The 16254-nt window shown below is 43.4% G+C and overlaps 1 protein-coding gene across 1 annotated transcript; it reads left to right on the forward strand.

Moving 5' to 3' along the window:
* The first annotated feature begins 8858 nt into the window (after positions 1-8858).
* Positions 8859-9986, forward strand: LOC143270854 (spindlin-2-like). Its single transcript, XM_076562030.1, has 2 exons — positions 8859-9011; positions 9141-9986. Exon 2 carries the CDS (start codon positions 9143-9145, stop codon positions 9932-9934), a length of 792 nt encoding a protein of 263 aa, XP_076418145.1. The 5' UTR covers positions 8859-9011; positions 9141-9142; the 3' UTR covers positions 9935-9986.
* Positions 9987-16254: the final 6268 nt, after the last annotated feature.

Genomic DNA, 16254 nt, shown 5'->3' on the forward strand with positions numbered 1-16254 from the left:
AACTCAAGAAAATCAGTAGCCTTACTATATACAGATGATAAATAGGCTGAGAAAGAAATCAGAGAAATAACACTCTTTACAATAGTCACAAGTAGTATAAAATATCTTGGGGCAACTCTAACCAAACAAGTGAAAGACCTGTATGACAAGAGCTTTAGGAGATCTGGAAAGATGGCTCAGAGGTTAAGAGCACTGGCTGTTTTCCCAGAGGTCCTGAGTTCAATTCCCAGCAACCACATGGTGGCGGCTCATGGCCCTCTTTGATGAGATCTGGTGCCCTCTTGTGGCATGCAGGCATACTTGGAGGCAGAATGTTGTATACATAATAAATAAATAAATCTTTCTTTCTTTGAAGAAAGAAATTGAGGAAGATATCAGAAAATGGAAAGATCTTCTATGCTCTTGGATAGGCAGGATTAGCATAGTAAAAATGGCAATCTTACCAGAAGCAATCTACAGATTCAATGCAATCCCCATCAAAATCCCAAAACAATTCTTCATAGATCTTGAAAGAACAATACTCAACTTCATATGGAAAAACAAAAAACCTAGAATAGCTAAAAAAAATATTGTACAATAAAGGAACTTCCAGTGACATCACCGTCTCTGACTTCAAGCTCTACTATAGAGCTATAGTAGTAAAAACAGCTTGGTATTGATATAAAAACCAACATCTGGATCAATGAATTCAAATTGAAGATCCTGATATTAATCCACACATCTATGAACACCTGATTTTTGACAGAGAAGCCAAAACTGTACAATAGGAAAAACAAAGCATCTTCAACAAATGGTGCTGGCATAACTGGATGTCTACATGTAGAAGAATGCAAATAGATCCATATCTGTCACCATGCACAAAACTCAAGTCCAAGTGGTTCAAATACCTCAAGATAATCCAATTACACTGAACCTGATAGAAGAGAAAGTGGGAAGTAGCTTTGAACATGCATTGGCACAGGAGACCACTTCCTGAATATAAGACCAGTAGCATAGACACTGAGATCAACAATTAATAAATGGGATGACATCAGAATGTGAAAAGATCTTCACCAACCCCACATCTGACAGAGGGCTGATCTCCAAAATATATAAAGAACTCAAGAAATTAAACATCCAATTACCAAATAATCCAATTTAAAAATGGGGGACAGATCTAAGCAGAGAATTCTCAACAGAAGAATCTCAAATGGCTGAAAGACATTTAAGGAATTGCTCAACATCCTTAGTCATCATGAAAATGCAAATCAAAACGACTCTGAGATATCATTCTACACCTGTCAGAATGGCTAAGATCAAAAATACTGATGAAAGCCTATGTTGGAGAGGATGTGGAGTAAGGGGAAGATTCCTCTAGTGCTGGTGGGAGTGCAAACTTACTTGTACAGCCATTTTAGAAATCAGTATGGCGGTTACTCAGAAAATTGGGAATCAGTGTACCCCCAAGACCCAGTGATTCCACTCTTGGGCATATACCCAAAGGATGCTCAATCTTATCACAAGGACACTTGCTCAACTATGTTCACAGCAGCATTATTCATAAGAGCCAGAACCTGGAAACAACCTAGATGCCCCTGAACCGAAGAATGGATAAAGAAAATGTTGCACATTTACACAATGGAGTATTACTCAGTGCTTAAAAAAATGACATCATGAAATTCGCAGGCAAATGGATGGAACTAGAAAAAATCATCCTGAGTGGTAACCCAGATCTCAGAAAGACAAACACATAGTACTCACTCATAAATGGATAGTAGATGTAATTCAAAGGATAACCCGGCTACAATCCAGAGAACTAGGTAACAAGGAAAACCCTAAGAGGGACACTTGGATTACCCTGGGAAGGGGAAATAGATGAGATATCCTGAATAAACTGGGGGTAGGGGAGAGTTTGGACCGGATTGGGGATGGGAATATGAGGGATCAGGATGGTCGAGTTGGGAGAGGGACACTGAAGAGGGAGAGCAATGAAAGAGATAACTTATAAAGGGGGCCATTATGGGGTTAGGAAGAAACTTGGTGCCAGGGAAACTCCCAGGAGTCCACAAGGATGACCCCAGCCAGCTAAGACTCCTAGCAGTAGTGGAGAGGATGCCTGAACTGGCTGTCTCCTGTAATTGGAGTGATGACTACCCTAATTGTCATCATAGAACCTTCGTACAGTAACTGATGGAAGCAGATGCAGAGATCCACAGCCAAGCACTGGGCCAAGTCCCAGGAATCTAGTTGAAGAAAGGGAGGAGGGAGCAAGGGGGGTTCAAGATCATGATGGGGAAACCCACAGAGACAGCTCAGGAATTCTTGACTGACAGCTAGGGAACCTGCATGGGACCAACCTAGGGCCTCTGCATGTGGGTGACAATTGTATAGCTTCATTTGTTTGTGGAGCCCCTAGCAGTGGGACCAGGATCTATCCCTGGCACATGAATTGGCTTTTTGGAACTTATTCCCTATGGTGGGATGCCTTGCTCAGCCATGATGGGGGGGGGGGGGCTTGGTCAGTCTTCAACTTGATGTGCCATGCTTTGTGGAGTGGATGATGGGGGCAGAAATGAGGTGTGGGGAGGGATTGGGAGGAGAGGAGGGAGAGGAAACTGTGGTTGGTATGTAAAATAAATTAAAATTTTTTTAATAAAAAAAATCAGGGAAAAAATGTGGCTCACTTTCACTTTCCAGTACATGTATACATTCTTCTCCATCAGGAGGTATACAAATATTAGCTATTGTAAATCAAAACACAATTAGAAAACAGAATACTCTAAACAGAACATAGAAATAATGTAATGTTAGGTGATGCTAAAAGTGCAAATGTGCAATTAACATTCAATTGAACATATTTTATAGCTGTCTACTTGAATCCTCAGAAAAGCTTGCAATCATAGAAACACTAACACTTTCCTAGCATAGACATGCTGTGCTACCAGTGTGAGGACATTCAAGATCATGGATGATTTTACTAGAAATTCATGACTCCATGAAGGTTTTCTGGTTCTACATTTGAATATAAGCTGGAAAGGAACACATTCATTATGCGCCCTATTGTCTGTCTAATAATAGCAAGTTTTAAAGATTTTTGTTTTTTATTTATACAATGTTCTGCCTGCATGTATGCCTGCAAGCCAGAAGAGGGCACCAGATCTCATTAGAGATGGTTGTGAGCCACCATGTAGTTGCTGGGAATTGAACTCAGGACCTCTGGATGAGCAGCCAGTGCTCTTAACCTCTGAGGCATCTTCCCTGCACAAATAATAATAGCAAGTTCTAACAAGTCTCTAATAACTTCATCAAAGCTATTCTCAGGATATCATACATTTTTCTCAGAGCATCCTGTTTTTGATCTTTGAAACATTCTTATCCCTCTCTGGGCCAATTTTTCCCTTATGGCACATCCTAGAATATAAAGCCATTCTGGAGTATATGTCTTGTTTTTCATAGCAGAGGAATGGTATTGTTTGTTTTGGGGCTAAGCCAGGAGATTATTAAATTTGTAATTCCTCCTAAAAACATGCTGTATTAGTAAGGTGTCCTTATTCTCATTTTATGCTCTTCCAGCTTATTCCACATGTATTCTGTAATTTGTTTGGATGCTGCAACATGCCAATATTTCATCATACATTAACATGTTATAGATGATATTTTATAATTGTCTAGATGATCTCATGTGTTCTTTTCCATATCTGTATCACCATTGGTTGGACAGAGAACATCCCCTGAAACCCCATTAGTTTCCAACCCACTATGTGAAATGTTCATTGATAACATGTTTCAGTCAGGATGCTTTGGCTTTCTAAGATACAACCCAACTTCTCATATTCAGAAAATAATACTTGCTAAATATGTGAAAGGTATAAGCAAACCTAGAGTTTGTCATGGAAAATCTCATCTTCCCACTCATGTCATTTCTTTTAGCTCCTCTTTTTTTTGGGGGGGGGTGTTTCGAGACAGGGTTTCTCTGTGCAGCTTTGCGCCTTTCCTGAATCTCGCTCTTTACACCAGGCCGGCCTTGAACTCACAGAGATTCAACCTGCCTCTGCCTCCCAATTGCTTGGATTAAAGGCGTGCACCACCACCGCCCGACTTAGCTCCTCCTTATGTGTGACAATCAACCTGAGAGTTCTACCTGATGTGTACATATTCACCAAGACAGGACAAAATTCTCTGGAATAAAACGAAAAAGAAACTACAAAACCAAATCTACATTTGAAATTTTACAAGAACATAAGATGAATACAGACAATGAATGCTGTGAAATTGCTTTCTAGATTTTTGCAATTGTAAAGACAGACAGGAAAACCAGACATCACTGTCCCTTTCTCCAATAATGCCTCCCCATTAGACATTCAGGGAATGGACACACTCTTGGGACATCACTGTCTCACCTCTTCCCTTAATGTGAGAAAGAACTCTGACCACCAAATTCCATCCTCAATCCTACCATGATGCAAGTGCAATTTTCCTTAAATTTCTCCATAGGCTGTTTATCTGTCTCAAAAAAAAAAGAGATTTTAAATAAGTAAAATTTTAGAAATGGCACCAGAGAAACAAATTTTGCAAGAAAAACAGGAAATTTTTCAATTATCTTTCAAAATAATAACTCAGAGATGCTATAAATATTGTTGATGACCTTAATAGCCCACCTATCAATCCTTCTTTGTTGTTTAATACCCAATTTGTGTGGGTTGATTGCCTCTAAATTTAGAGTGGGATTTTGCTGTGATAAACATATTAGCTAAAGGAATCTATATTATTAGCTAAATGTGCTTAGTTCTTAAATCAGCATATAAAATGGATCTAAAATAACTCGGCACAGTATTTTGGGGGGACTATGTTACAATGGGAGGCAAATGACCTGTGATGACATTTTGAAAGAAATTTTTTGGTTTCACAGTGAAATGATTCTTTGTCCCAGTGTCTGTGAATGAGAAAGCATTTATCTGCTAAACTCTAAGTTTTTAGGGTGAAAGTACAACACAAAATAGAAGACAAAGGAAAATTTGGCTGTTGGTAGCATAACAGTGTATTTGCATGCCTGGACTGCTTTGACAAACAGCTTAAACAACAAATACTTATCTTCTCAAAATTGTGAACTTTGTAAGTCTAAATAAAGGGTTTATCTTTATTCAGCACATTTCTCTTGGCTTCGTAAATGTTGATCTCTGCTTCTAACTTCAGATGACCTTATGTGAATGTCCCTGCATTCTAATTTCATTCATTTATTCATTTATTTATTTATTTATTCATTCATTCATTTATTTATTTATTATGTATACAGTATGCCTGTGTGTCAGAAGAGGGCGCCAGATCTCATTACAGATGGTTGTGAGTCACATGTGGTTGCTGGGATTGAACTCAGGACCTCTGGAAGAGCAGCCAGAGCTCTTAACTTCTGAGCCATCTCTCCAGCCCCTAATTTCTTATAAAAACTCCAATTATATAGGACTAGAACACACACACACACACACACACACATGATTGAATTTGCCTTAATTACCTCTACAAAGGTTCTATCTCCATAAAAAGTTACATTCTTAGGGGTTGAGTGCTGAGATACCAAAACAGAGTTGATTGGAAAATAATTCACTACTTAATACTGAGTACCTAAAATAATAGCTGCAGTATTGGTCAGACACTTCAAACAAAAAATTATTCCAGTTATTGAAAAAAAAAACCACATTATTTGGTTTTACTTAAATGTAATGGAAAACATCTTCGCCAGGTGGTGGTGGTGCACTACTTTGATCCCAGCACTCAGGAGGCAGAGCCAAGCAGATCTCTGTGAGTTTGAGACCAGCCTGATCCACAGAGTGAGATCCAGGACAGGCACCAAAACTACACAGAGAAACCCTGTCTTGAAAAACAAAAACAAAAGAAAGCATCCTCATACAACATCTAATATTATTTCCAGAATTATAGGCTGTGTACAACAAAATATATATCAAGTATAGAAAAATTAATCATACCCATAGCAATGTGTGAGAAACTAACCTAGGTTTGTAAGTTGAAATCACAATCACAATAATTTATCGGTAAAACAAGGCAGTAGTTCTTCAAAAACAGGTATTCAGATCTAATGTATACTATTTCAAAAGAAACACAGAGCAGCCGGGTGGTGGTGGTGGTGCACACTTTTTTGTTGTTGTTGTTGTTCCTGGAGTTTTATTTTGTTTTGTTTTTGGATTTCCTGATTGATTTTTGAGACAGGGTTTTTCTGTATAACAGTCCTGGCTGTCCTGGAACTCGCACTCACAGAGATCCACCTGCATCTGCCTCCAAAGTGCTGGGATTAAAGGTGAGCACTATCCTCACCTGGCTATAAATCTTTAATTTTTTAAATTAAAGAATCAAACAAATCAGAGGGCAGTGACCTGTCATTTCCATGTAAAGATGTGCATTTTGTCTTCCAGTTCTAAGAGAGTTCAGTGATCATGAAAGACAGAGACAGGACCCTGAGGGCAGGCACATCCAATTAACCGAGAATCATATTTAACCACAGTTTGCAGGAGCTTTTCATTAGGTCAAGAGCCATGCAAGGGCAGTCACTGAAAAGTTGAGAACTCTGATTGCACACCACCCCCCCTACACACACACACCTTGTGTGCATGCACAGGCATACCCAGAGGCACATAAATACATTTGTGAGATTAAACTAAATGTACAATAAAATAACAGAGTAAGAAATTAAGCTGGGTAGTGGTGGCGCATGCCATTAATCCCAGCACTCGGGAGGCAGAGGCAGGCAGATCTCTGTGAGTTCGAGGCCAGCCTGGGTTACAGAGTGAGTTCCAGGATAGGCTCCAAAGCTACACAGAGAAACCCTGTCTTGAAAAAAGCTAAGGGGTTGGGGATTTAGCTCAGTGGTAGAACCTAGGTGCACACCTTTAATCCCAACACTGGGGAAGCAGAGGCAGGCAGATCTCTGTGAGTTTGAAGCCAGCCTGGTCTACAGAGTTCCACAACATCCAAGGCTACATAGAGAAACCCTGTCTCGAAAAACCAAAATAAACAAACAAATAAGAAAAAGAGAGAGAAAGAAAGAAAAAGAAAAGAAAGAATGAACTAAAGACATAACAGGTGTGTTTGTCAGTATGTTATACAAAGCATTATGCCTTGCCTAATGTAACTTAACTGAGCAGCACACTGGGATTATGTGACACTGGATAGCCACATCATCATAGGTAAAAATTATTAGTAGTGAATATTAATAATTGTATATTTATAAATGTGCACATAGTATATACATAAAATGACCTATTGCCAAAATGTATTTAGGACCAAACTTTGAATTTTGTGTTTATATGTAAATTTGACAGTATAAGCAAGGGGCACAGACTACTGAGATGGCTGCACCATGGTAAGGTGGGGAAGGTTCTTTTTTCTTTTTTTCTGGCGCTGAGGATCAAACCCAGGGCCTTGTGCTTGCTAGGCAAGCGCTCTACCACTGAGCTAAATACCCAACCGCGGAAGGTTTTTATTGTAGGTAAGAGACAGAACATCCAGAGGCATCTGGAAGAGTCCAGAGCAGCGAAAAAAGAAACAGACTGGAGATAGCCAAAGCTAGGAAAGCAGGGCATGGAACAATTACGTGTGTTATAAGATGAGTTGCTGAGGGTAGGTTAGCCCATGATCTGGAGCAGCCTGGGAGTTTAGAATAGAGGAGGAAGTGAGAAAGGCCAGGATTCAGGCATGGGCTTTAAGGTGTTTAACAAAAATGTATAGGGAAGGAAGTACCCTGAAGGCCAACAAGTGCTTTGATAGGCAATCACAGGTATATGTCAATAGAAAGCCATTTGACCCTCCAGGCAGAGAGGCAAAGGAAATGACTCCTTTTGGCTGACAAACCAGTTTCACTAGTTCCTGAGGACCCCTGACTTTTATCTAACCACCAGAAATCCGACTACAGTTCAGTTGGAGCATTCCTTGGACTCAATTTTGGACCAAGTCAGTGGCCGTTACTTTTTTGGGGGAAAGGGGTATACTCTGGACCTACTTTATGACAAGTAATTTAAAGAATCTCAGAAAGAAATTATCTCAAAAAAGAAAGTAGAAAGATGGAGATAAAGAGTATGAGAAAACCAAGAGAAGACTTAAAAAGAGTGTACAGAATCCACAATAATGAACACTGGATATAAAAGAAATGCAAAGGGGCTCCAGATCCAAACAAAAAACAAAACTACCACCAACAAAAAGCCCTGCAAAATTTAGCATAAAAGGGGGGACTTGAAAGAAAATAAGACGCAAATAAATATACAGAATGAGAGATCAGTAGCACCAAGGTGGCAGGGCAGCCGCCTCCAGGAGAGGAAGGCAGAGGGACCCACGAGCCCACCAACAGCGCGGAGCCCTGGACCCCGGCGACAGGACAGCAGGAAAGACGAGTTTCTAGGTGGGCGCCCGGCAGGAGCGGTGGGGGAGGAAACGGAACCATCAAGAGAAACAGAGTAGCGGTGGGCAGGCAGCACGCTGGGGAGGAGGTCCGCCGCGGGCTGCAGGGACGGGCGGCGTTAGGAGCCCGGAGAGACTGCGGAATGAACGCGGAGAACCCGGGAGGTGGGTACCGAGAAGCGGCTGGGTAGAGAGCGGGGGCTGGAGCCAGAGGTTGAGACCCCTCAAGGCACTGAAGTGAGGGGAAAGTGGAGGGAGGAGAGGCGCTTTGCCGCGCTTCTCCGCTCCGCATCCAACAGGTTTGTGCCAGTCCCAGCAGGGAGCGGGGAGCGGAGGCCAGGGTGATTGGCAGGGCGCGAACTCGGGGCGCAAGCATATCAGTCGCTAGTTCCTCCGGCGCGGGGGGGGGGGGGCGGGGGGGGCGGGGGGCGCAGCGCTTGAGCATAACATTCGCTAGTTCCTCCGTTGCCAGGCGCGGGGCGCAGGGCGTTGAGCATAACACTGGCCAGGTCCTCTGTCCCTGAGGATCTTGTCAAGTATCCTCTGCCCAGCTGCCACATTCCAAGCCATCCCAAAACCTCCGGAAACTGAGGACACCACAGCACAGGACATCAGCAGGCTCCCAGCAGGTTTCCAGCGTTGTCCTTAGGCTCCTTGGGGGACAGTTAGGGACCAGCCCGTGGTGTGGAAGCTGCAAACAGGGAGAAGTTGGGGTTTTGCTCTTTAGCTAACTGTTTCTTCTGTTTCCCCCTCCACAGCCATGGACCCAGGACCCAGCGCCCTGAATTCTGGGACCCTGGAGGACCAAGAACAAACAGCTGCAGGACTCCACACCGACACCACCGAGACTGCAAAGGTGACCAAGAAAAAAGCTGCTCAGAAGAGGCAGAGGAGCAGATCTTCATCCCCGGCCGAAAGAAACATCGTGGGCTGCAGGATTTCTCACGGGTGGAAGGAAGGAGATGAGCCTGTCACCCAATGGAGAGGAACTGTTTTGAAGCAGATGCCTATAAACCCCTCTCTATATCTGGTGAAATATGATGGCATTGACTGTGTCTATGGGCTCGAACTCCATAAAGATAACAGGATCGTGTCCCTTAAAGTTCTGTCTGACACTGTAGAGCCATTCCATGTCCCAGATCCCAGCATTGCAGGTAACATCATTGGCAAGGCAGTAGAACACCTATTTGAGAATGAGCGTGGCACTAAGGATGAATGGAGGGGGATGGTGCTGGCCCAAGCGCCTATCTTGAATGCTTGGTTTTATATCACTTATGAACGAGACCCTATTCTGTATATGTACCAGCTCCTAGACGATTATAAAGAGGGTGACCTCCGTGTCGTGCCGGAGCTCAATGAGGATCCCCCACTAGATGGGGACCCAGAACTTATGCATGGTCTGATAGGCAAAGTTGTCGAGTACACCAGAGATGATGGGTCCAAAAGGGTGGGCATGGTGATTCACCAAGTCGAAGCACGGCCGTCTGTGTACTTTATTAAGTTTGAAGATGATTTCCATATATACGTGTATGACTGGGTGAAAAATTTTTAATTGTTTGGCAAAGTTTTGCCACAAATGTGGAAATAAAGTTGTAATTTCTAGACATGCAGTGGCTGCTTCTTTTGGGTGTATAGGGAGTTCACTGGGCATAACGGTTGTCCTGACAAATAGGCATTTCTGTGGGAAAGCTGTCTGTAGGCATTTTGCCTTGTGGAAAAGTCTGGGTGTGTTTGGTGGGTGGAGCAGGGAAGGATGGAACAGCTGTCCATTCAGCCAGTGAGAGAAGTGAGCTGGTATCACAATCAGTCATCTAAAAATGGAATGGGACTTAGCTGGTCTGGTCTTGGGGGGAGGAGGAGAAGGAACAGGAGATGGGCTGTGGAGGAGGGGACTGCCTAGGGAGAGGTGGAGGGGAGCCAGAATGAGAGAGGGGCTCCCTGGGGGAGGGACAGAGTGAAGGAAGAAACATGGATTGGGAAGGGAGGGAGGGATAAGAGAGGGAAGCCTTCTGGCACCTTCTGGCTTTCAGGAATCCAGAAGAACTCCTGTAGAAGAACACACACACAGTAGTGTAAGAGGTACACAGGAAGGAAGGCAAAGTCTGCCAGGCAGGGAGGGCCCTGAGAAGAGGCTCTGGGACTCGGGAGGCCAGAGCATCCATGCATAGGTGATAGAGACACTAAAGGAGGTAACTGGGGGAGAAACCATTCCAAAGGAATGGCCTTCTGACACATCCACATTCTTCTGGCTGGCTGTCCATGGTGGCAATGGTTACCTGTCAAACAAAGCACATGCTTTGGAGGGTCACCTAAAGGCCTTTCAGCAGGGACGACTCAGACAATAAAACCAACGGTCAACTTTGTATCTACCTATCAGGCTTGTCTGGTTTCAGAGAGTCAAGTCTGAAGTCTGAGCAAACTAACAAGAGTTCCTGGCTAGCTCTGGGCAAAGGGCAAGCTCTTTCTTTGGGAAAATGGATCCTTGGTGAATCCAGGAATAGCAATCCTGTCACTGTCCTTCCTCTTGCTGGAATAGTCCTTGCCTTCCTGGGGGGAAGGGCATCTGATGATTGTGCCTCTTGTCTCCATGGTATAGAGAGAACTTGGCTGTCCATGCACTGTCCCAGCTGCCTGAAGCCACAGGTGGCTCCATTCAGTGTCCAGGCAAAGGGACACTGCCCTTCCTTAGGCATCCCATTCTAGACTCAGCAAAGCCTTTAGCAACCTACACCTTCTAGTACCTCCTACCCATCCTAGCTCCTCCTTCCTTCTTAAACTCACAGCTCACCTGGATGGAGATTTATGCACCTCTCTTTTGGGAGAGGGTGGTATAACCACCAAGGGCAAGGGATAGGGCTGGGAATTGTGGCTTTGCCTAAGTAATTCCTTTGGCTGTACACTGCCACTTAGAAGCGCTGTGCTTTGCAGAAAGAGGAATTGGCATTGCCAGTAAAGTGCTTCACAAATGTGGAGTCCAGGACATGGGTCTTTGACCTCCTCTACTCTGTGTTGTCATTCTCCTTCCTTCCAAAGTCCCTCTGAGAACACTGTGTGTGTTCTGCCTCCTCCTCACCTGCTGCCTCCCAAGAGAAGAGTGTTTCTGGTTCCTGCTGCTGAGGTCTTCCTAAAGCCACACATGGAGGAAGCAAGGATCTCCCAGACATTGAAAGAAGGTGTCTAATCTCATTGATGCTCACCACCTAGAAAGCATTGGCTGTAGGCTGATTGCCTCAGGAATGACACAAGACAAGCACACCTCACCAGGGCAGCTTTAGTTTTCTTTCCTACATCATGTGGTTTTGCTCAGCCAACACCAGCATGTCCTGCGGGGACCATTTCCCCTTGCTTCCTTGTTTTGTGTTTGTGTTTGTGTTTCTGTTGTGTTCCTCAACCAGTTAGGCTTTTGATAAGTTCATATCACATAAACACCTTGGAATAGGAACCACGTCCCAACAAGGATACAAGCATCCTGGTGTGAGGAAGGGTTCATGTCCTCTTAACCTTGGAAATGTCTGAGTTGGCCATGCCTCCAGTTGTGCTGCTTCACTGGAAAAATGCAGGTCCCTGTCCTCCTGGGAGCTACATCTGTAGCTGTATGGCTATGTCCGGGGATACTTGTCTGATTTCACATGATTGATCCCACAGATTCTCCCATCATTAGTTTTACCTTAGTCCCATAAACACTTTGGGTGGGCTCTGCCAGGCACTGTTCTGGACACAGCTGAGAGCATGTGCAGCTAGTCAACAGATCTTATCCTCATGGAATTTTCTTTGTACTGCAGGGGATGCAGGGGATGCGCAGCAGCCAGGGAGTTCATGAGTCAGTATGAAGCATTTTCATATTGATATGTGATAAGAAAGGACACACCGAGGCTGGTTTGGAGAAAATGAATTTCCAGGGAAAATGCTCTTTTTAGAGAAGCAGAGTGGCCAGGAAAGGCCTCGTGGAGCCTCTGGGTTTGGGATGAAAACGTGAAGGTAGTGAGTGTGGCCCTTGAGCAGCAGTCAAGGAGAGTGTGCATTCCAGGTAGAGTGATGGCAGTTGCTGAAGCTCAGTGGCCAGAGAAGACCTGCTGTGTTTGAGGAGAAGCAGCCAGGATGGCAGCATGGTTGGAACTGCTGGAGGGAGATAGAGAACTGTGGGAGGTGATCTCAGAGAAGCCACAGGGGCCTCAGAGAGCATAAAGCCCTGCAGGTCACAGCCTCTACAGGGAAGTTTGCTTTTGCCTTGACTGAGAGAGGGAGATCGCTGGGCATGTAAAGCAGAAGTGCAGCATGATTTGTGTTATATTTTAACAGGCACACTCTGGAACTGCCAGATAATTGTCTCTAAGCTCTTGGAAATTGGAGCACAAAAATCAAATATACCAATTTGAAGTTGTGAGTAGATGAGAACACATTTTACACATAAGAATCTTGTTTCATAATGGACCTTAGTTACTCTTTTTTTTTTCTTTTTTCTTTTCTTCTGAGACAGGGTTTCTCTGTGTGGCTTTGCCCCTTTCCTGGATCTTACTATGTAGAGCAGACTGGCCTCGAACTCACAGAGATCCTCCTGCCTCTGCCTCCTGAGTGCTGGGGTTAAAGGCGTGGGCCACCACCGCCCGACAGATATCCTTTTTTGTTGTTTGTTTGTTTGTTTGTTTGTTTGTTTGTTTGTTTTTTGAGACAGGGTTTCTCTGTGTACCTTTGGAGCCTGTCCTGGATCTTCCTCTGTAGACCAGGCTGGCTGTGACTCACAGAGATCCTCCTGGCTCTTCCTCCGGAGTGCTGGGATTAAAGGAGTGCACCACCACTCCCTGACAGACCTTAGATATTCTTGGAGATAGCAATTACTCAAAGGTTTTTCTTTCTCAGTGGCATTTAGGGTTCTTGGCTCACTCAGCGAGGTCTTTATGTCAAATATAATCCTGTGTGCACTAGTGGTGAGTCATTTATTAGTATTTAGATGCTTACTCAGAAGAGCATTCCATGCTGGCAATGTACCCTTGGAGGAATGGAAAGCTGAGCCAAAGTAATGTAAATTCTCTGGAGCAATATGACCTTTGTGAATACACTGCTAATCCTAGTGTCTAAAGCCTGTGAGAAAATTAAAGATCCTCTCTTGCTACCTCAAGTGTGTTTGTTATTGGAAATGGAATTGGCTCTGATAAACTCATAGGGAGTGGCACTACTAGGAGGTGTGCCCTTGTTGGAAGAGTAAGTATGTCACTGTGTGAGTGGGCTTTGAGGTCTCATATATGACCAAGCCACACCCAGTACCTCAGTCCACTTCCCGTTGCCTTGTGACCAAGTTGTAGCCAGCAGCACCATGTCTGCCTGCACGCTGCCATGCTCCCTGCCATGATGAGAATGGACTGAACCTCTGAACTCTAAGCTACCACCTCAATCGAATGCTTTCCCTTATAAGAGTTGCTGTGGTCATGGTGTCTTTCACAGCAATAGAAACCTTAACCCAGATACCAAATTATGCTTAATATCTCTAATACATTTTCTGCTGTGTCAACCAAGTCCACTGGAGGATAAAAATCTTAACACGCAGCCAGGCTTGGTGGTATACGACCTTAATCCCAGCACTTGGGAGGCAGATGCAGGTGGATCTCTGTGATTTTGAGGTCAGCCTCATCTACAAAGCAAGTTCCATGACAGCCATGACTGTAACACACAGTAAGCCTGTCTCAAAAAAACAAAAACAAAAACAAAAAAATCTACATTCTTAATGGGAAGTATTTAGCTATGGCTGCTGAATGAAATCCTTTTCTAAAGTTAAACTACACGCTGTCAGCAATTAGGACTTTACCTCCTGCTATAAAGTAATAAGTAATATGGGAAATATGTATAGTTCAGTCTGATAAGGCACACAGAGTCAAAAGTAATCGTCAGGTCCTTCCTTCCAAAGGCCCAGAGCAGTTTGCCCCGTATGTCCTCTGATTCCATCCTTTCTTCACCTCAACCACAGTAGTTGTCAGGGGGAAAACGGTTATAAATTGGAGCCTTGGGCCCTTTGTTCAATGCCATATAAACCCTTTAAGTAGGTTGGGCTTTGACTATCATGGCTCTGTTAGGCACGGATCTCTAGCTACCAGACTTTGGAGGCAAAGGCTACTGGAGGCATTTGGAAGTTGTGCCACATTTACAGTGATAATCAACATGATTTTAGGCAGTTATACGCACATTAAGTGACACTTCCACATCAGAATGCATCTTACACAAACTACGAACTGTTGCCCCGTGAGCATAGTGATTATGGAACCTTGCTTAAAGCCTCCCTGTCTCTTCTTGGTTGGTCCACCACAAAGAAAACAGATTCTCAGGAAGAGAAAGGAAAAAATAAAATTCTTTATATAATACTCAATGAAGGTACGGGTAGTAAGAATAAAGGGTTTGACCCTTCTAAGCTTTATCAAATCTCTAACAGGAGATGAAGCCTTGTAGCAGATTGCCAAATTCATGCCTGTTGTGGCCTGAGCTGTTGCAGATATCATGACCATAAGCCCGTTTTAGAAATTGATGGCACGTGAAACACAGTTTTCAACATTCATCATACATTCCTTTTTATACTATTGCCTCCTGTGGATTAATTGTTTTCATTCACATAACAAGAACTGTAATATGACTCAATTGGCCTTGTTTTTTTTTTTAATTGCCTTAGTGGAAGCATGCTTTAAAGAAAACGTGTTTGTTGTCCCTTTCAAGGAAATTCAAACCCAGGCTCTTCTATTTACAAGACTACTGGCTAGATCAAAGTCATTGACTCACATAATTTGGGCTAAACGCTTGAGTCTGGTTCATTGATGTCCAGTCTGAACTGAAACCTGAGGGTGTCCTTTGGTTTGTGCACGTTAAATCTCATTAGGATAATGTATGTAGAGTCAAAAGCATTTTCATAACTGAGTGTTCTCAGTGGCCACAACTTAAGGCTGTTTTCACAGGTCTGTGTCATAGTCCACTTGATCAGAGGTTCTCAAACTGTGGGTCATGGTCCTTGGAAGTCAAATGACCCTTTCACAGGGGTCAAATATCAGATATCCTACAGATCAGATATTTAGAGCATGATTCATAACTGTAACAAAACTATGGTTATGAAGTACCAATGAAAATCGTTTTCCGGTTGGAGGTCCCTACTGACTGTCAAAATAAACATCCAAGTGCACAGTTGTATTCCTGTTGCAGTTTATTGCTAGATGCCAGACTTATCAATCTTTCCAAACCCTGTCTACAAGGGAGAGTTGCCACTTTTCATGAGGCATTTCCTCTCCCATAATGACTAGCACATTGACTATGCTAGATTTTATTTTATCTCCTCTAGTGCTTGCTGGTTATGCCTTACCGCCACTAAAATTTCTTTAGATCAGTGTTGTTGATCCAATCTACTGAGCCAACTCTGGATATAATACCAGTCATTAATGCTAACACCACCATCAATTTATACTGTGATGCCATTTTCCAAAGGTGTAGCTTGTATCTTAGTAACTTGTCTCTTGCTGTGATAAAACATCATGATAAAGTTAATTTAAAAAAAAAATTGAGTTTATGTTTCCAGAGAGTCCATGATGCTGAATTGGAGGTCGCAGCAACTGAGGCCAAAGAGCAACAGACCTGCACAGCTGCACCACAACTCATGTAGTAAGTCCACCAACTAAGGACCCAATAGTCAAATGCTTGAGACTCCAGGGAAAAGTTTTAACCGCCACATTCTTATTTAAATGCCACATGTGTTTTCTGTGCCATTATATGTTTGAAGTATATGATCTGCTTTTTGATTTTGATTTTACAGGGTATTACAGTTAAGAGACTGCATAAGGCAGGGCCATGGTGGCCCACACCTTTAATCCTACAACTTGGGATGCAGAGGCAGGAGAATCCCTCCTA

Source organism: Peromyscus maniculatus, chromosome X, assembly GCF_049852395.1.
Source record: "Peromyscus maniculatus bairdii isolate BWxNUB_F1_BW_parent chromosome X, HU_Pman_BW_mat_3.1, whole genome shotgun sequence".
NCBI classification, from domain to species: Eukaryota; Metazoa; Chordata; class Mammalia; order Rodentia; family Cricetidae; genus Peromyscus; species Peromyscus maniculatus.

Bases quoted from the DNA above. Each gene is read 5' to 3' on its own strand.
- LOC143270854 (XM_076562030.1), top strand. From the start codon at position 9,143: ATGGACCCAGGACCCAGCGCCCTGAATTCTGGGACCCTGGAGGACCAA.